We start from the raw sequence: 20,106 nt of genomic DNA, 5'->3' as shown, positions 1-20,106 counted from the left end.
TTACTCCATCTAAATTGTCATAAGACCGTGGCGAGAAAGGCTGTCATGGGCCACCACTCAGCAGATATCATAGGGTCCAAGATCCTAGGCTTTGGAGGCTGAGCTCTAACAGTGACTCCAAACAGTGACATCTCTGCACCTCAGCTTCCTCTTATAGAGGATAACTACATACTATTCTGGACTGTTGCAAAAACCCAGTAGAGACAGTGTTTATAAAGCCCTTGGCAGTGGCCTGGTATATGAAAATATATTTGGTGATGACGAGTGCCTTTTATTCTGTATTATGCACACGTGGCTGTTAAGTAACAGAGCTGGGGCGCATCCAGGCCTGGCCATACTGCTCCACACTGCCCTCAGCTGTCTTCCCCCATGTAGGCACCAGCTCCTGCAGGGCTTCAGTGTCACAAAGAGACTTACAGCAAAGAGTGCGCATGGCCCACGCTTCTGGTTATTTAAAAGCTGCCTCACAATCCAGAGGCCCCGTGGAGATCCAGCTCGGTCAGCTCCTTGAGTTCTGCCAAGACAGACTCCCAGTGGTCTGCCGTCTCTGGATGATGAAATAGAGGACCCGTGCAGAAGAGGGTCAGCCATAGCCCGGCTGAGCCCCGATGTCTCTGTTTGATTTGCACCTTGCTTTATTTTTTGTGCTATGCGTGGTTTTGTTCTGCTTTGCTTTTTACAGGGTGAACATACTCAAAATTTCTTTCAAAAGGAAAAAGTTCTTCATACACCAGCGGCAAAAACAGGTGAGTTCCACTTGCTGTGTTTGCTGCTTTGTTGAGGTTTGTCCTACTCTCAGCTCCTCGGGGATTGCTTTCTGTGTCTTTAGGAAGAAAAGATTGTGGCCGTCAGGTCTTCAGACCCTGTGGCCATCTCTGTGAGTTGGTTGGTGCCTGTGTGGAGAATGAACTTGCTTTATAGTCAGACTCGAGGTGTAGACCCTGCCTCTTCCCCCTTTAACAGCTGAGCATTTTCTTTCATCTCCTCTAGTCCATATTCCCTCGTTTCTAGAAGCTCAAGTAATGAGTGCCCACCTCTCAGGGAGCTGTACGGATTAGACAAAAGGGCCCAGTTTGGGCACCTAGCAGAGCAGAGCAGGAAGCGTCCACATGGCTAAGTTCCAAAAGTGATAGCTTGTTACGGACTGGGTCTTACAGGAGGAATTGGCAGGATCCTAGACAACTCTGTTTGTTTGCTTAGCCACAGCACAAGCACACTCAGTAAAGAAGCCAAGGCTCCCACAGCCTCAGAGTGAAGGAGCTGGAATTTGAACCAAGGCGCCTGCCCTTTCCACACCACGCCCTGTCTTGTTATGCTGCATAGTTGTCACCGACTGCCCCAGCTTTTCAAATATGATATGCCCTTAGACTGGCCCCACACAGAGAACGGACCCTTAGAAATGGGATCACTGAAGCTCAAAGTACCAAGGACTGGAACCTAGACTGTCTGACTGTCCTCCCCCCACCTCTAGTGCACAGGGGGTCAGGGTGGGAGAATATTTCTTCAGGAAAGAGATGTTCACAAAAGCTGAGATTTAAGTTTTCACATGGCAGCAGCAAGTAAGCCCTCTCTTGAACTATAAGCAGGTTTGAAACAGTGACTGTGGAGGACCCCAGACGGTGAGGAGACATGGGTTCAGGCTATTTCTATGACCCCACCCATGGAGGGTTCACAGCTCTGCTCCAAAAAATGATTCCTAGGACACTGGGGTGCATCTGAGGTGTCTGGAGGCCTGCGCCCTTCCTCTGTCACATCTTCCCCGGCTTTTACAGATGGGTAGCGAGCCGGACACACTTTTATCATCCTACCGTTTTCCTGTTCCTCCTCCCAGGCTGAATCCAGGGAACATATCGTGGCCTTCAACATGCTGAATTACCGATCTTGCAAAAACTTGTGGAAATCCTGCGTCGAACACCATTCGTTCTTTCAGGCAAAAAAGTTACTACCTCAGGAAAAGAATGTTCTCTCTCAGTACTGGACTCTAGGCTCCAGGAACCCCAAAAAGTGAGTCTACTTCCAGGGACCATCCACATTATCCTGTGATGTTGATGTGTGCTAGAGGCAGCTCTGGGGCTGGACTCCAGATTTGAGATCCCTGAGTGGCGGCTGAGTCTCTAGGGGAGGCTGAGCTCTTAGTACACACTCGGGTGCGTGTTGCTCTCCCAGGGTTAGCTTCCACACCCTCAACCCTGCTGTCGTCTGAGTTCCCAGACAGCTAGTATTGCAACTGCCACCACGCCCTGTCCAATAAAGGTCACTGAGTGTCATCCTGGTGCCAGCATGGTAGGCTCCTCACAGCTGGAGGCCACTAGACCAACCCCTCCCCCACAATGTGAATCCATAAGGCACCCTATAAAACGAACAGAGGATATATTACCTATTATAGTTACAAAGTAATAATTATAATTGACAATTACCTAGTGTTTATCAAAGGAGGGCATATATTTAATTGTATTTGTTTCTTGTAATGAACCTAAGAGATTAATGTTACCTATAAGAGTGATATTCAAAATACTTAGTGGTAAGAACAGTAAAATAAATGTACATATATGTCATATGCACATTATAATTTTTAAAATAATATCCTTTGGGTCTCTAAATTAACTGTGTTTATTCTAAGCCTGCTTTGTAGAAGACACAGCAGAAATTGTTTATCAAGTTGCTAGGATTTCTAAACCATTTGCTGCTGGTTTTTCAAAACAGTGATTGATTATTGTTAATGTGGATTTTTCTAAATGAAGCTCAAGTATGAGCTATTGTATGATGTGAAATTTTGTAAGAATGTTCTAGTGGCTTTCCTACTATGTGTTAGTCTTTAGGTAATGTAATGATTTAGTAAGTGGCAAATTGCCTCTGGTAGGGGAGGAATTGTTTCTTAGGAACCAATAGCAAAAACATTATCTTTAAAGTGTTACATTATCTTTAAAGTGTTTACCTCTTATATTTCTGTCTACTATTTCTATATTCAATATTCTACTACTGAGCAGGCCATAGGAATAACGTAGCAGGGATACCTGTAGAGCCTTGTCCCCATGATGCCACATGGAAACTGAATCCTTCCTGCGTGGTGGTCCCTCTAGCTAGCCAGAGGCCTCAGATGAGAGCTGTTCCCAAGCGTGATGCAGTCAGCCACCAGCAATAGCCCCACTGTCTGCAGAGGGCTCACCTGCTGCTGTTGCACAGCGCCAGGACTGACTGCCCAGATCGCTGCAGCTGGTGAGGCCATGTGTGCATCTTGGTTGAACACTCCCTGGGTCATGCCCTCCCAGGGGACGTCCCTGATGGAAGTAATCCTGAGCACTCCAAGCCTGGTCTCCCTCACTAGGCGCCTCAGGAACCTAGCGAGTGAGAGCAGCCATAGCCATAGCAGCTCAGTGGGCCCCCTGTCTGTGAGAGTTCCAGGGTCAGGTTCAGGTGCACCAACAGGTCAGATCTGCAGACAGAAGAAGTCAGGTTGAAGAAACAGAAAGTCAGTTTAGCATGAAAATATATAGTTGATCATAAGGCATAGAAGTACCAGTGAGCTTCTCTGCTGTGCATAGCTTCTGTGCTGCAGATGGCCCGTGTGAAGAAGAATCCCACTACAGTCTAGTCGCAGACGTTCAGTGAGACGGCTGCAGTTGACAGGGGGCCTCCTTACTGTTGAAGTGTGTGTGTGGCCCCCACCCAGATGTTGTAATGCTACACATGTTCATTAGAAGGAAGCAGTTTTCTTCCAAAGAAGAGCTGCCTAGACCTGAGTCTCCAGGCGGCAGATGGGAAGGTGGCAGATGAGGGACCGAAAGGGTATATTCCAACACTGTGTTGACAGAGTTCAAATCCTTCTCTACCTTGAGTTTCAGCGTGCTGCCTGTTTCCTTCCCTGCAGACTTCTCCCTCTGTAAACAGTACAGGTGCTGGCTTGGTCCTGCTCATCTACTATGACGTAAGAACTCCTGTGTTGGACATTACAGCAACAGTAGTCTGTTATAGCTCAAGATTTGTGGGTCAGGAATTCAGCAAGGGGACTGGGGACTCTTCTGCTCCATTAGATCTGTCCTGTTACATAGGGATTTTGCCACACACAAGTCATCAGTTTCTTATTGATACCATCTTTTAGTATACTGTTAATTTTGACCAAATACACATACATACATACATATATATACAATTTTTTTAAAAGCTTTATTTAGTTTATGTATATGAGTGCACTGTAGCTGTACCGATGGTTGTGAGCCTTCATGTGATTGTTAGGAATTGAATTTTTAGGACCTCTGCTCTCCAGTCAACCCCACTCACTCAGTCCCTGCTTGCCCTAGCCCAAAGATTTATTTATTATTATACATAAGTACGCTGTAGCTGTCTGTCTTCAGACTCACCAGAAGAGGGCGTCAGATCTCATTATGGGTGGTTGTGAGCCACCATGTGGTTGCTGGGATTTGAACTCAGGATCTTCAGATGAACAGTCAGTGCTCTTTCCTGCTGAGCCATCTCACCAGCTCCATATATTATTTTTCTAATTTTGACTCTTAAATTGTTCTTTTTATTTCACATGTATGTATGTATGTGCAGGTGGTATGGAGGAAAACACATGTAGGCCAAGGATAATTTCTGGAAGTCAGTTTTCTTCTGTCCTGTGGGACTCGGGGATTGAATTCAAGTCATTAGACTTGGTGGCAAGCACCAAGCTAAGCCATCTCCCCAGCCCTTATCCCTTCTGATCATTTGGCAGTCAAGGAAACCACGGCCAGCCCAGCCCTGGAGATACATCTGTAGGTCTGTGTGTTGGGCCCTCTGATAGGTTCTGTGAAAGACGAATCTGTTCATTATTTTCCAGGGACAGTGGCACAGTTCCAAATTTCTATTAATAGCCCCTGACATGTGCTTTAGGGATCTGCCACATTAAGCCTTGCTGCCAGCTTCCCTAACTTTAATTTGACAGCCTTAATCAGTGGTCATGTGGCTTCTGATATAACTGACCTCGGGGGAATAGGTCTCCTGGTGATGCTATAGTGAACTTTGATCAGAGTGAAGGCCGCAGTCGATACTGTAAACTAGAACCGGAATTTCACTGTATTTATTTGTTCTGTTGTTTTCATCAGCTGGTCTTGGGGCATAAGGAAATACATGGAATGTTTAAGACATCAGAGCATGGTGTAAAATTAGAAAATGCCAGAACTGTTACTGCTAACCAGACTTCAGACAGTTTACTAAGGCGATCTATACCTCGGGATGTCAGCTCTCTCTTTTTTTTTTTTTAAAGATTTATTTATTTATTATATGTAAGTACACTGTAGCTGTCTTCAGACACTCCAGAAGAGGGAGTCAGATCTTGTTACAGATGGTTGTGAGCCACCATGTGGTTGCTGGGATTTGAACTCTGGACCTTCGGAAGAGCAGTCGGGTGCTCTTACCCACTGAGCCACCTCACCAGCCCAGCTCTCTTAACTATAAATAAAATTCAGAAATATCCTTCAGTCAGAGGATAGGACCTGAGGCTGTTCTAAGCACATCCTCTGCTTCTCTGTCAAAGAGTTCCCAGTGACTTATGGTTACCACATCTGGTGGCCGGGTTGACAGAGATCATCTGCACAGAAGACTGCTTTTGTTCATGCCAGCGGGAGGCAAGTGAGGTGGATCCGTTGACGTTATTGACCCTGTGTTGGTCTGTGATGCCTGTGTTATTCTGACACTCCTTCTAACCTGGTAGCTTTGGGACAGTCTAGAAGCAGTTCAGCTATTTAAAGTAGTAGAAACACAGAAGCACTTTCACCAAAAGACTTAAAGAAAAACAAGAACAAGAAGGGAAGTTCTGGACCAATGGGGTGGTTCAGCGGATAAAGGCACTTGCTGCCAAGCCTGACGGACTGAGTTCGATCCCCTGCCCCACATGGTGGAAAGGCAAAACTGACTCCTGCCAGTTGTTCACTGAGCTCCACAAGGACTCAGTGGCATGTCCACACACACACACGTACACAGACCAATCCAAATTAAATAAATCTAATCTTTAAAATTTTTGAAAGGACACTCTGCAAGCTGGCTCCACTGGTCATAGCCCAGCAGGTGTGACCGGGGCTGCTGTCATTGTGGTGCTAAGTAAGCGCCTTCCCAGGGGAAGGCTACGTTTTGTGGATGTTGCACTTGCTTTCTTGTTGGACAGGTCAGTGTGGACAGTGACCCTGCATCTGTTTTTCAGGTCTGTAAATAACCAATATTGCAAAAAGGTGATTGGAGGGATGGTGTGGAACCCAGTCATGAGGAGGTCCTTATCAGTGGAACGGCTGGAAACCAAGAGCCTGCCTTCCCGGTCCCCTCCCATCACCCCCAACTGGTATGTACTCCTTTATGCCACACACCGGCAGATACCTTCTGTCTTTGAAAAACAGAGTTGCCTTTAAATTCTTCAGCAGAGATGGCGTAGAGTCAGACTTCCCGTGTGTGTTTCACGCATTGCAGGAGTCAGTCTTCTGATGATGCTAAGGTGGCCTTAAAGTTATAATAAGCTCACCTAAGTGGTTTTATCTGTTCATGAAATACATGGTGATATTCCAGTGCATATATAGTATTCAGATCAAGTTAACTGCCACATCCGTCAGACAAATAGCATTTCTTTGTGTTGAGAACTTGGAAATCCCTCCTGGTAGCTGGACATGGTGGTAGATACTTGCGTGCTTAGCATTCAGGAGCCTGAGACAAGAGAATAAAGACTTTAGGCTAGCCTGGGCTACACAGACCTATACTCTCATAAATAAATAAGCATATCCTTTCTACTGGCCATTTTAGATTATTTAATTGATTATTGTGCATCAGACTTACCCTGCCATGCTAGAATATTTGACATTATCCCACCTAACTATATTCTTGAACTTCTTCTTTGAAAAATTAATAAATCCGGACAGGCCTAAGGGCATAGCTCCGTGATAAAGTACACACAGAGCATGTGCAGACCCTGGTTTCGTTCCATAACCCTGCAAAATAAATAAATGATAACATTTGGCCTGAGGCCTCCTGAAATGCCTGCCTTAGAATCGTAGCATAGGATAGCGCCTTTAAGCTCTAAGAAGTCCCATGGTAAAGACTTTAAAAGGATTAAGGATAGAAAGATGTGAGACCCCCGGGGTTCTAAGTTTGCCACAAATGGAATAATGTATGAAGGCTTCTTCATAAGCTTATTTCAGAAAAGGATCAAACGAAATTTTCTGTTCGTTATTTTAATGGTCCACAAAGGCCTCAGCCGTTTTTTTGTGAGTGTCCGAGTGTCTGCAAGAGAAGTGAAGCGGGAAAAGATTGTACCCTGGCTCCATAGGATTAGTGTTGTAGCTTGCAAGACAGGTGGACATTGCCTAGCTAGGATCTATGGGATTAAGAGATATGAGGAGAGAGACTTGCTAGGAAAGGACCTCCCACAGGGGACCACATGTCCTGGGCAACAGTGGTGATGACGATGATGACATGTGCTGTAAAGAACCAGCTTAGTTTATGTGGAAACTTGTCAAGGAGGCAGAGAGAGCCCCGGGTGAGCTCCAGGAACTAGCAAGATTGGATGTGACTATAACACTGGCTTGGCTCTCTTGCTACTAATTATATAGATCCTCTTCCAGGAGTCAAAAGAGCCATCTTGCTGGGCAGTGGTGGCACAAACCTTTAATCCCAGCACTTGGGAGGCAGAGGCAGGTGGATTTCTGAGTTCAAGGCCAGCCTGGTCTACAAAGTGAGATCTAGGACAGCCAGGGCTATACAGAGAAACCCTGTCTCGGAAAAAAAAAAAGAAAAAAACAAAACAAAACAACAACAAAACCCCAAGAGCCATCTTGCTTACACAATGGACACATAGTATTGATTGTGCAGGAACAGGGGGGAATTCCAAGTCCCTGGGAGTCCCAAAGAGAAATAGCTAACTAAGGGAAGCCAGGAGTGCAGTAGAAGAGAGCTTGAGATCAGGTGATAGAGAGCCTGATACCCAGGGGCAGTCCCAAGTGTTCTATGAACACTGTCCCATCTGGCTCATTCTCAGGGGCTGTAGGTACAGCTGAGGTCCAGAGAGGGTGATGGGACTTATCTGAGGTCCCCTGGCTACTTTGTAGCATGCTGGTCCCCATCACATTACAGATGTTTAAAAAGGAGAACATTAAAAAAAAAAAAACCCAAGCATCTCCGGTCCGTAGATGTCGATGGAAAGTACTTGCTGTGTGAACAGGAGGACCTGAGTTCAGATGCTATCATACACCTTAGAAGGCAAGGCATGGATGTAGATGCCTGTAATTCCAGAGCTGGGAGGCAGAGACAGGAGGGTCAAAGGAGACAGACAGACAGACAGACAGCCTAGCTGGGTTAATGAGCTCCAGGTTCAGTGAGATACCCTATCTCCAAAGATAAGCTAGACATTTGATACCAACCTCTGACCCTATACCTCCACATGAATGGTCAAGGAACACACATACACACGTACACCACACGTGCACACATCCACATGTACACATACACCACACACATACACACATACATACACCACACATGCACAAAATGTTTAAAGTCAGTTACTTCTTCTTGGATCAAGTGAAATTCAGTGAGAAGTTAATACTGTCTTCTTTCTAAACCTCTCAGTGTGCATTGTTGAATTGGTGAGAAAAGTTATGTTTTAAGTTTTCTAGAAGACTAACTCACCCTTAGTCAGTTTCACGGACCAATGGCATAAGCCAGTTTAGATCTTCCCACCTCTAAGTGGAGACCATGGTTCTGGGAGCCACACCCCTTACCCAGACCTGCCTGAGACTTGTGTCATCCTGGCTGGATTCTGCTGGATTAAGAATGATCTCACTGGCTCTGACTTATATTTGTGTTGGTTATTTTTGAGACAGGTTCTCATTAATTCTCCCAGCTGGCCCTTAACACTTAATCCTCCTTAGTGCTGGGGCTATGGGTGTGTACTGCCACACCCAGCTCTGGATCTGACTTTCTAAGCACCAGGCAGGGCATCCATGGAGAGGCCAGGTCACAAGGTCACACAGCTGCCATTGGGTCAGACCTCTTGTACCGCTCCTCTCCCCTTTGCAGGCGAAGTCCTCGGCTCCGGCATGAAATCCGCAAGCCCCGCCATTCCTCCGCGGACAACCTGGCCAATGAGATGACCTACATCACAGAAACCGAGGATGTGTTCTATACCTACAAGGGACCCCTGTCCCCCAAAGACAGCGACTCTGAAGTCTCCCAGAACCACAGCCCACACCGGGAGTAAGACCTTGTATCTTTCTATCTTTGTATCTGTTGAGTTTGCTCAGTCCAAAGTGCCAGTTGAGAGGAGGCGGTATCTGGTACCTGTAGCGAGCTCCCAAAGGTGCTCTCCTGAGATGGGAACATAAATTCTAATGCCCGTCTGTACAGGTGACAAACTGTGTGCCTGAGCTCAGAGAAGAGCAGCTACCACGCTCCCAGAACCTGCAGGTCTTGTACTGCCCTGCCTGCCCAGGGCATATGCAGAGCTTGTCTGAGATATTTCTATATAGCCAAGTACAGAGCCAAGGATGTGCTTGCCCTGATTCCTCTACACGTAAGCTCGACCACCCTGTGACCTCAGTCACCAGGACCATACTAACATGTAGGAGCCTGCCAGAACAACAGTATGCCCTTGGGGTTTGTTTTAATTCGGTAAAGAGAAATACAAAACAATGCAAGGCTACCAAAATGGCTCAGGAAACTAAGGCACTCATTGCCAAATCTGTTGACCTGACATGGTGGAAGGAAAGAACTAACTTCTACCAGTTAGTTGTCCTCAGACCTCCATGTGTGCACTACACACACACACACACACACACACACATACACCAATTAAAAATGTAAAAGAAGGCTTTTATTGGCAAATGTTTGCTAAGGACAGTTTTTTCAAAAGCCTCCTGTGGCCACTCTCTTGTTTGGGACCAGTGAGACAATGTCCTTCTTCCTACTATGGCTTGCAGTATGGGGCCATCAGACATCTGGTCTTTCACTGTTCCGTTTAATATTCACTTGCTGCAGGCTTTCATGGAGCCTGGGCTCGCCTCCAACTTGCTGCTGAAGATGATCATAAACTCTTGCTCCTCCCATCCCGTCCTCTCCTCTCGAATGCTGGGGTACCGCCACAGCCAGTTTACCTTCGCTCTTCCTAAAGAGACGCTCCCCCCTCGTAGATGAAGGCCAGCAAAGAGCATGTCTGTCCTGAAAGACGGGTCTGAGTCTTGAGTTTTTCAGGAACAGCCGTGCATCTGCTCCCTTTTGCCTTGAGTATCAGCTCAGAGCTGCTCTCTGTTAGACTCCATTGTTCTTGCTTCACCAGACCCAGGCGTCAGGTCTGTCGCTTCTCTTCCCGCCTCACCTTTACAGTTCTGTCAGAGATGAGTGCTTGGGGATAAGCTATCTCCAATCACATTTCGGAACAGGTAAACCATAGATCACACACCATATCTTTAAATTAAATCATGATAGGAACGGGTAAGGCATTAGGAGGCCAGTCTTAGCCATTGGATATTCAAACTGTTAAGCCCCAAATAATGGCCCAAACCAAGAAAGGTAACGCCTCCCTGTTGGAGGAGGATTAGCAAGCAGGCACTTTGGCCAATCTGTACACGTTTGCCAACAAAGCTTCCAGGCTTCATAGACATTAAGCACATCATGCATGTGTGTTAGACTTTCCCAGGTGAATTGCAGGTCTCTCCACTTCCATACAGAGGTCCTGCCCACAGCAAACAATAGTCTTCAGCTGATCTGCGTTTTTAAAACCTCTGCTTAAATGGTCCGTCCCTGCAGTCATTATTTCCTTGTGACAGAAACTCCAGGATTCTTTAGTTGAAGTGATCACTCTGTCCCTGCAGCTTGCAACCTGCTGTACTGTTGGGAAGGTCGCAGTAGGTGGGTGTGGGATTCATTGCATAAGCCTGTGGCCTTGCTGGCTATGAACAGATCTAGACATGCAAAGCAGGAGTATAGAAGACGTCGATTAGAACCAGTCAGTCCTCCCTGGCCTCCAGACTCTGTTTCTTTGGCACAAGGAGAAAAGAGCGTTCAGGGAACGTCATCCAAGGGCTTAAGGAAGCCCACATACACGTTCCCTGCTTACGGCACTGAAGAGCATCTAGATTTTTTTCACTGGCCTATACAGCAGCCACCCACCACAGGCAAGCTGCTTAGCTTTAAGCCAACTGAAGTAAGATGGATGTTCAGCATCTAGGAAGGGACCACAAAGTGGAATTTGGTAAGGCTTCATTTTTAGCTTCCTCCAGACCTGGGTCAGTACTGTGTCATCTGCCTCCCCTGTCACACTGAGCCTCTGCGGCTTGGGAGAACTGTCAGGGTTGGGAAAGGCGGGGGCCTACACAGATTTTCCCACTGTTTGACAGCCACAAGGGATGTGAGTATGTCTAGGCTTTCAGGGGCAGATCTGCAAGCCACAACTCTGATGGGGCTACTTATATTTAAACTCTTGAGAATGAAGTACAATTTAATGTCTGTGTGTCTGAGCTCTGTTGACTTTAGTGATTTTTTTTTTCCTGCTCTGTTCATACTGCATGCTGATTCTCTGAATGTCTCCATGAGACCTTCTCTGTAAGGTGACTCCCAGAGCATTTTCTCTTTTGCAGCCCAGGATTCAGAGAAACAGATGGTGGGGACTCTTGACAGCTCCGAGAGCCTGTTTTGTTGGTGGGCTTCGCACGTGGTATATGGTTGGAAAACCAGAGCCTAGATCCCCTCCACGGCATCAAGGACCCCTCCTCACTGGAGGGAAATCGCTCTCTTCTGGACTTTCTGAAGCCTCAACATCTGGAGCGTGTGAGGTGGGGTGGAGGAGGGCTTTATTCCCCAAGCAAGAGATACCGGCTAGTCTGAACTTAACTGAGAAGAAACTCAGCCGGTACCATTGTATTTACAAAATGTTTAAGGAGCGTTTGACATGTTTTCTGCAGAAAAATTGGTGCTAAGAGTCTAAAAGAAGTATTCTGTCAAAGAAATCAGACGAGGAGGACTCTTTTTGGAGAAGAATTAAATGTAATTCAAAAAAGAGAAGGGGGGGAGCTTAGCCCCACCCCCACCCCACCTACCCCACCCCCAGTGCACAGGGAAGGAACATCGTCCCGGCAGATGAGTCACTTGCTGGTTTGTTCCATATTTATAGCGGTGCCACGGAGTTTATGATTATAGTTTTGAAGCCTTGGCAGTGTGCTTTGTGCCCAGGCAGGCTGGCGCTTTTGTTATTCCCAGCGCTGCTCTGAACTTCTCCTTGCTTCCAGGGGAAGTTGCAATGCTGGCAGAGAAGCAGCTTTTTTCTTCATGGTAAAAACAAAATCCCCAAATTCCTCATCCCCCTCGCCCAGATACAAGGGAGGGAAGAGGTGTGTGCTGAGGGAGAGCTTACCCTCGGCGCGGATGCTGAAGGAGACAAGGCTCACAGCGGCTCAGATTTGTATTCCAGAGTTTCTTTTTCATAGATGTTTTGGTGGGTCACCAGCATGGGACCGCAGAGTCTTCTCTTGCTGTCATAGTAACTCACTGGCTGTTTGCCTCCTGGCTGAAGGCCTGCCCTCTTATACAGGACACAAGATAGCTCTTGCATTCATTTTTAAATGTATACTTTGGAGGGGGACTTGGGGCATTATCTCTCCATCTACAACCAAAGAGAAGGAGTTTCTATGGCCCATCTTCTGGGACCGTGGGGTCTGTGAACCCTACCAATGACAGGCATCCCAGTCGTGAGGCAGGCTGTGGTGCTGTTAGGCACTCGGATTGTTGGTACAGCTGACCCTCTCCGCCCACATGTTCTGCAGCCACAGACTTGTCAATCAACTGCATGTCCAGTGTCATGAGATCTTTCCTGGTCATGGGTCAGAGCTAAACGTGTACAGATTTTTTTTTTCTTCTCATCAGGCCAGGACACAAGTGTTTGTGCAGTATTGACACTGAATTGAGTACTGTAAGTAACCGAAAGATGACTTTTGAAAACACAGGAGGGTGCACATAAATAAAATGAAGCCATTAGAGCGTTTTGTATAAGAGATTTAAGCATCTGTGGCGAATGCTGTCCTGGAACCGCACCTCAGGGGATACTGAAGGAAAGTGTTTGTATTTTTCTCAGACTATGCGATACATCTCCATGCTGGCCTGGTTTGCCGGCTCCCGCCTCAGGCTCTTAGCACACACACCACATTGCTGTCCAGTCCTTCTGCCAGCCCTGCCTATTTTCCTTTAAGCAGTCTGGCTCTTCTTGCCAGTTTCTACCTTCCCCTTCTCTTCCACTATTCTTAGGCACCCTTACCAGAATACAGCAGCAAATATGGGAGGGGGTCTGTCTCTTCAGGGAGCCAGCCAGGGACAGGGTTTCCTTGTGGGTGGTGGTGACTGCCATTATCCCTGAGCCGGACTAGGTGGGTAAACACCCACAAGATCCTGGAACCTCCCCACCTCATCTCTGCTCTTCATCTTTGTGTCATGGCTCCCGTGTGTCTTGGGAGGGACCACTGTCTCAGAGCCACCCAGTTTGCACCTGCTGGGAACCTCAGTCTTCCTTGGTCCTGTTTCCTGCTGCCATTCTCTTTCATGTGGTTGGACCTCGCAGACATCTTTGGAATGAGAGAAAGCATCCCACGTTCGTGCGTCTTTGATGGGGGAGTGCTGTTCTTCCTCATCTCTCTAACGTTGCAGCTCTTCAGAAAATACTGTTCTCTGGTGGCATTTGTCACTGGTGCCTGTTATATAGGTAGTCCTCGGATGCCTGACAGTCTGCCTCTGCGCCTTCATCCCCAGAGCCTGGGGTGTGCCTGTCCCACTCTGACTGCTCTTTTCTGGAGGATGGGGACAGGTCTCATCGTGTTGCCTGTCTCCTGCTCAGAAATGGCTTCTTGCTTCCTTCACGCCTTTCTCAGTAGCCTATGAATCCTCCCTACAGCTTCAATCCCCTGCAGTTCCGCAGGGAGCCCTGACCATCCTGGCCTCTTCTCTCCCGGCATCCTAGTGTTCCGCCCACCTTCTCATTGTCCCATTTCCTCCTTGGGTCTCTGTCCGTCCACCCTTTATACCAAGCAGAATGTCATTGTTTTCTGCAGGGATGAACTTTAGTGTGTAGTTGATAGGTCCAAAAACTAGCCACTTGTTCCTTAGCCCACCCTGACGCTAACTCTCCTCCAACCCTACTTAGAAGACAGGTTGGGATGCGGGGTGTCTTAAACTATGTCAGTGTGTGTAGTGACTGCTGTTTGCTATTTGAAGATAGAATCAAAATGTTTTAGGATTTATTATATTTTTTTTGCGTATGAGTGTTTTGTCTGCATGTATGTATGTGCACCACATGTGTGCCTGATGCTCACAGAGTTCATAAAGAGAACATTGAATCCCCTGAAACTGAAACTGTAGATGGTTATAAACCACCAGGTGGGTGCTGGGAACCCAATGCAAGTCCTCTGCAAGAACAACAAGTGCTCTTATCCCCTGGGCCATCTCTCCAGCACCATGTTCCCTGTTTGAGCTAGATCAGGAGACTTTTGTTATTTTTAATTTTGTTTTACTTGTTTTTTTTGTTTTTTTTTTTTTTTTTTTGAGCAGGGTCTATATATACCCTTGCCTATCTTGGAATTCACTATGTAGACCCATCTGGCTTTAGACCAGAGTTTTGTATTAGGAAGAAAAAAGCACTTTGAAACCCTGTGAAATAAAAACTCATGAACTAAAATTTTAAAACGTAAGTAAGCAGGGTATTTATTGATACAATTTTATTGAAAGGACCTTTTTTTTTTTTTTTTTTTTTAATATCACAGGCTTGAGAGATGACAACCAGTAATCCTTCAGGCCCAATTCTTCTCTTACACATATCTGTTTCCACACTGGTCTCCCAGTGAATATTTTGTTCAAATAAATTAAGACTGTGAATCATTGTGTGCGAATAGGTACAGATTTTATATTTAGAGTAGTCTAATTTAGGCGGGGGTGGGGTAGGGTGGGGGGTAATAGCTCAGTTCTTGCTTACCATGTGAGAGGTCCTGGGTTCTTAACACTGAAGGAGAAACAAAAAAACCCAGCCCCTGTCCCCCCCGATTTTAAATTGCTCGTGAACAGAAGCATCATTTAAAGAACAGTCGCAGGCAAGGGCCTGGGATAGAGTGTTAGTGAAGGCAAAAGCAGAAGTGGGAATGTGTGCAGTGTGTGGAGAAGCCGTCCACGTGGGAGTTTGCAGGCTGCTGTGCTAGTTACAACAATTATCAATGTATAGCTCCTGCCGGTCATTATTCCACAAATGATGCTCTGTTTCCTGGCATGTTCAAATTAGTGGGTCCCAGGCAGAGTTCCAGCTAGGAAGCCAAGGCAGAAAAATCTCTTGAGCCAGAAGTTCAAAACCAGCCTAGGCAACAGCTCTCGTATTAAACCAGAGTGGATCTACACATTTCGCCATCAACCTTCAAAGCAACTAGGGTAGGGGTTGTTTTCAGGGCCCATTGGTCCCCCCTGCCCTTCTGCCCTAAGTCAGATTTGACTTTGTTTAGCCTCGATGATAGCATGGGTAGCCCAAGGACTTTTGCAGAAATGCTCAGGTTCCAGGACCCCGTGGTGATCTCAAGATGCCAGCCCCTAACAACCAATGATCTTTTCTCTGATAATATTGATTGACTTATAAAACATCTCTTTCCTCACCATGAAGGAGTTTGTCCGAAAACAACCCAGCCCAAAGCTGCCTGACCCAGAAGTCATCCAGTTCTGTGTCTCCATCTTCGAATGCTCCAGGCTCCTGCTCTCCAGATGGAGTTGACCAGCGGTTCTTAGAAGACTACCACAAGGTGACCAAAGGGGGGTTCGTCGAGGACGCCAGCCAGTACTACTGTGATAAGGTGAGGGACTTCCGGGTCCTGTGCACTTTCGCTCGTGACTTGGTGACTCGTTCTCACAGAGAGAAAAATACCTTGTCACCAGCCACTGCAGAAGGAAGTGGTGTAAACAACCCTCTCACGTGTCTTCTAGAGTGACGATGGAGATGGCTACCTAGTCCTGATCCGGATCACACCAGATGAAGAGGGAAGATTTGGCTTTAACCTTAAGGTACACTGCGAGCGTCTGTAGCATTCTTAGGTGGTACCAAGCGAAACAGTCTTCAGGTGGATTCTGAATTTCAGTCAGAAATCTACTACCTTACCTACGCTGCGTTTAAAAAAAAAAGCAGAAAAGCTCACTTAGAGCTACAGAGAGCTCAGCTGGTAAGGTTCTAGCCATGCAAGCATGAGGACTTGGTTTCAGTCCCTGGATCTACCTAACAGAGATTGTGGGGTGGGAGGGGGGAGACAGAAGCAGGTGCAGCCCTGGCCAGCTCTTACCTCAAGAAACAAGTTAGATAGCAGCAGAGGAGTGAAAGCCCGAGGTTGACCTCTGGCCTCCACTGATAGCCACACATTCACATGTGTGAACGCAAACCCAAGCACACGTGTGCACACACTATTGAAAAGCTACTCAGGGCTGGGGATGGCTCAGTGGCTTCCAGAGGTCCTGAGTTCAATTCCCAGCAACCACATGGTGACTCTACCATCTGTACTGGGATCTGATGCCCTCTTCTGGCACACAGGTGTACATGCAGATAGAGCACTCATACATAATAAATACACTTTAAAAAAAAAAAGGAAAAAACAGCTGGGCAGTGGTGGCACATGCCTTTACTCCTAGTACTTGGGAGGCAGAGATAGACAGATTTCTGAGTTCAAGGCCAGCCTGGTCTACAGAGTGAGTTAAGTGAGTTCCAGGACAGCCAGGAGGACAGCCAGGGCTATGCAGAGAAACCCTGTCTCAAAAATAAATAAATAAATAAATAAATAAATAAATAAATAAATAAATAAATAAAGGGAAACTACTCAGGGATAAGAACTGGCTTTTTATGTAGTAGTTCAATTGCCTCGTATTATGTAGTTGTTATGTGCCCAACATTTGCAAGACTAGATCCCTGTCATTGTAGTGAGTTCTCAGAATAAGCAGAGCCAGTTTATTCTAAGTCAGCCTAGACTGTGTATGAAGTTCACGGCCAGCCAGAGCTATGGAGACCTTATCTCAAAATGAAGGAAATAAATAAAGCATACAACAGCCGTTAAACACATCTTACAAAGGAATCCCGGGGCTCAGAAAGTTGAGTGTCTGGTTGGTGATCAAATGCAGCTACAGCCCACCCAGGAGGGATTATTTCCAGGCCCATACAGCCCTGCTCAGCTGATATGTGAAGGCAGCTAGCTCAAGTCTCTGGGTCTAATGAGTCCCTCTAGGCAGTGGCTGCAAACTGCTGTCACCACCCAGTTCCCATCTGTTTGTGTATATAGCATTATTGAAACGGGTGCTGTGCCCATTGGATTACAGCTTCAGGGATTGGGTGGTGGGGTTAAGTGACTGCCTCAGGACCCTCTTCCCCACACTGCTTAAATACCTATCGAGGAAGCATCTAACTTCCGTCTCTCTCATGCCCATTCCCTCGCCCACCTCTGTACTCCTTCTGTACCCCCACTCCTGCGCAGTGAGCAGACTGCCCCTGCTGGCTACCTGCCCTCTAGAGCTCTGCTCACACGGGGAGCATCCCAGTGCACATGGCCCTTCCTGAGGTCTTGTGCCTCCTCTTTTGAAGAAGTAAGCACACATTCTTTTCCAGGAAATGTTTTTTTCCAAGGGCATCTTCAGTTCAGGTGATGGGAATGTCAGGATATGCTTCTGGGTAAAGAGGAGTCAGCAGTGTGCCCTAGAATTCCAAAAGGGGTCCCCAACCCCCGTGATTGATCCTCCCGTAAAACCTTCCTGAATTCTTAAGGCTCATATTTATTATGTCTACATACCTTTGTTAGCAAAACTACTCAAGTGTTCTGTTTTATTTTTGATTTTGCTTACTTTGAAAAATGTTTACAGGGAGGAGTGGATCAAAAGATGCCGCTCGTGGTCTCGAGGATAAACCCAGAGTCACCTGTAAGTAAATATACACTATGTGACTTCCTGTGTTTGCTTTCCCCTACGTCAAACAAGTTTCTTTCTGTACGCCCCATTCTTGGATTTTGTTGAGATTTAGTTTGTCTTTGACTGATTGGTTGGATGGTTATATGATCAGCTACTTGCTTGGTTTGATCGGTAGCAGCATGGATTTGTATTTGTTACGGCAGACAGACTGAGACAAAGAGTGGGATGTCCGTTAACTGCAACCATGCTGTGCAGCGTGGTCCATCCCTGCAGCTGCAGCACCATGTCACCTGTGGCCTTGTTATATGTGGGGCCGCTGGCCCCAGCTCAGGGACAGGCCCAGGTCCTACTTACTTACCTTGGATCTGTCTGTAACAAGATCCTTGGATGTTTGGTGTGTACATTTAACTTTGGGAAGTACTAGTCAAGGCAGGGAAACTGAGGCAGAGATTGCTTTCCACTTGTTTCCAGTAGAGATCCTTTGCCTCTTTCTGGTTTTTTCTTTTCTTTTTTTTTTATTTCGGGGCAGGATGTGGTTTGTCAAGACAGGGTTTCTCTGTCGCCCCAAGCTTTCCTGGAACTCACTTTATAGATCAAGCTATCCTCAAACTCACAGAGACCTTCCTGGCTCTTCCTCCTGAGTGATAAAGTCAGGTTCCACCACTGCTTGGCTTTTCTGTTTGCTTGCTGTGTACATATTTAAGATGCAGCATGTTGCACTGCCAAGCCTACATGGAGCAGACGGGTGAGCGTACCCACCGTCTCCCCTGGTTTCTGTGTGATGGTTTGCTTTCAGTAAAACATAAATGTGAACACTGTGCCTTCACTCCTCAGTCAAGCTTACCCCTGGGGCCTGGGAAGATGGCTCAGTGGACAACATTCACACTGCCCAAGCATGGACTGAAGTTTGGATCCCAAGGACCCACGTTAAAGTCGGGGGCCAGGGGTGGTGGCCACCTGTAATACTGTTGTGTGGGAGTCAGGGGATCCCTAGCGCAGATGGATAGCTAGACTAGTGAATTGACAAGCTCCAGGATGAGCAAGAGACCCTGCTTTGGTAATGGAGTGGAAGACAATCAAGGAAGACACATGTCCATGTCCGTGTATGTGTGAACACACACACACTTACCCTCACATACAGTTTTTTGTTTTTTTTTTAAAGTTATTTCCCAGTAGCCTTTTGTTTGTGGTTTCTAGGGATTAGGGAGGCTTGCTTTCCTACAACATTGCTGTACCTGGCTAAGCATTTTCAAACAGTATATCCAACAAACAGAAGGTTGGAGGCATCAAGAGTCATCTTAATTAGCAAGGTGGGCTCCCATGGAAAAATGGCTTCAGTAAACTTGGCTTGCCTGTTCTGAAGTGTCTCACAGCTTACCTTCAGAGCCACTTTAAAATCCCACCACCAGCTGCTAGGTCCACCTAGCAGCAGCCATACAAATGATGACAGCAATGCCCAGGGGAGAGTAGGTACATTTGATCGCAGTCTCAGGTGTCTGGGATCAGAGGGAGGCGGCCTTCTTCTTCCCCTTGAGGCTGGTGCTATGGTAACAGAGAAAGTCGCTTCCCTCCTTAGGCAGATACCTGCATGCCTAAGCTGAATGAGGGGGATCAGATCGTGTTGATCAATGGCCGGGACATCTCAGAGCACACTCATGACCAGGTGGTGATGTTCATCAAAGCAAGCCGGGAGTCCCACTCGAGAGAACTGGCCCTGGTGATCAGGAGAAAAGGTAACAGGCTCCCGGGGGCGGGGCCACAGGGATATCACCTGAGCAGCAGCAGCGGCTTGTCTACCCAGTTGCTTTGGGGTTTTTTTTTTTTGTTTTTTTTTGTTTTTTTGGTTTTCTGGGACAGCTCCCTCCCATACTGTAGCCCAGGCTGTACTTTCTCTTGCAGCAATTCTTCCGCTTCAGCTTCTTGGATGCTTCAGTTAAAAGCTTGAAATTCCATACTGGGCTGCTTGCTGTGTTTTCTACATAGTAGACAGCGCTTGAAAATGAAGAGTTGTTTTTGGTTTTTGTTTGTTTGTTTGTTTTTTAACAATTAGGGTATCTTTCTTGTCACTGCCAGAAACAAAAAATAATCTGTCTGCAGGGGCCTTGACTGCTCCTGGCTGGGTCTTTTGGAGAGAGGCAGCCCCAGTACCTCTTTACATAGGCCTAGAGCCCCAGAATTCAACCAGCCCCAGCCCAGATAGCTCCC

At 46.8% G+C, this 20,106-nt stretch overlaps 1 protein-coding gene across 6 annotated transcripts in view; it reads left to right on the top strand.

Annotated features, from left to right (window-relative positions):
* Ptpn3 (protein tyrosine phosphatase, non-receptor type 3) overlaps positions 1 to 20,106 on the top strand; it is a 148,200-nt gene that overhangs the window by 97,509 nt on the left and 30,585 nt on the right. For all 6 annotated transcript variants that reach the window (NM_011207.2, NM_001384115.1, XM_006538097.4 and 3 more), the window contains exons 11-18: positions 683 to 746; positions 1,832 to 2,004; positions 6,176 to 6,310; positions 9,034 to 9,210; positions 15,632 to 15,818; positions 15,949 to 16,026; positions 17,857 to 17,913; positions 19,478 to 19,634. In NM_011207.2, the coding sequence (NP_035337.2) occupies positions 683 to 746; positions 1,832 to 2,004; positions 6,176 to 6,310; positions 9,034 to 9,210; positions 15,632 to 15,818; positions 15,949 to 16,026; positions 17,857 to 17,913; positions 19,478 to 19,634 (1,028 nt within the window). The remainder of the gene's footprint in view (positions 1 to 682; positions 747 to 1,831; positions 2,005 to 6,175; positions 6,311 to 9,033; positions 9,211 to 15,631; positions 15,819 to 15,948; positions 16,027 to 17,856; positions 17,914 to 19,477; positions 19,635 to 20,106) is intronic.

The sequence above is a fragment of the Mus musculus genome, chromosome 4 (genome assembly GCF_000001635.26).
Source record: "Mus musculus strain C57BL/6J chromosome 4, GRCm38.p6 C57BL/6J".
NCBI lineage: Eukaryota > Metazoa > Chordata > Mammalia > Rodentia > Muridae > Mus > Mus musculus.
Note: the sequence above shows the minus strand (reverse complement) of the source record. Positions and strands in the feature narration are given on the sequence as shown.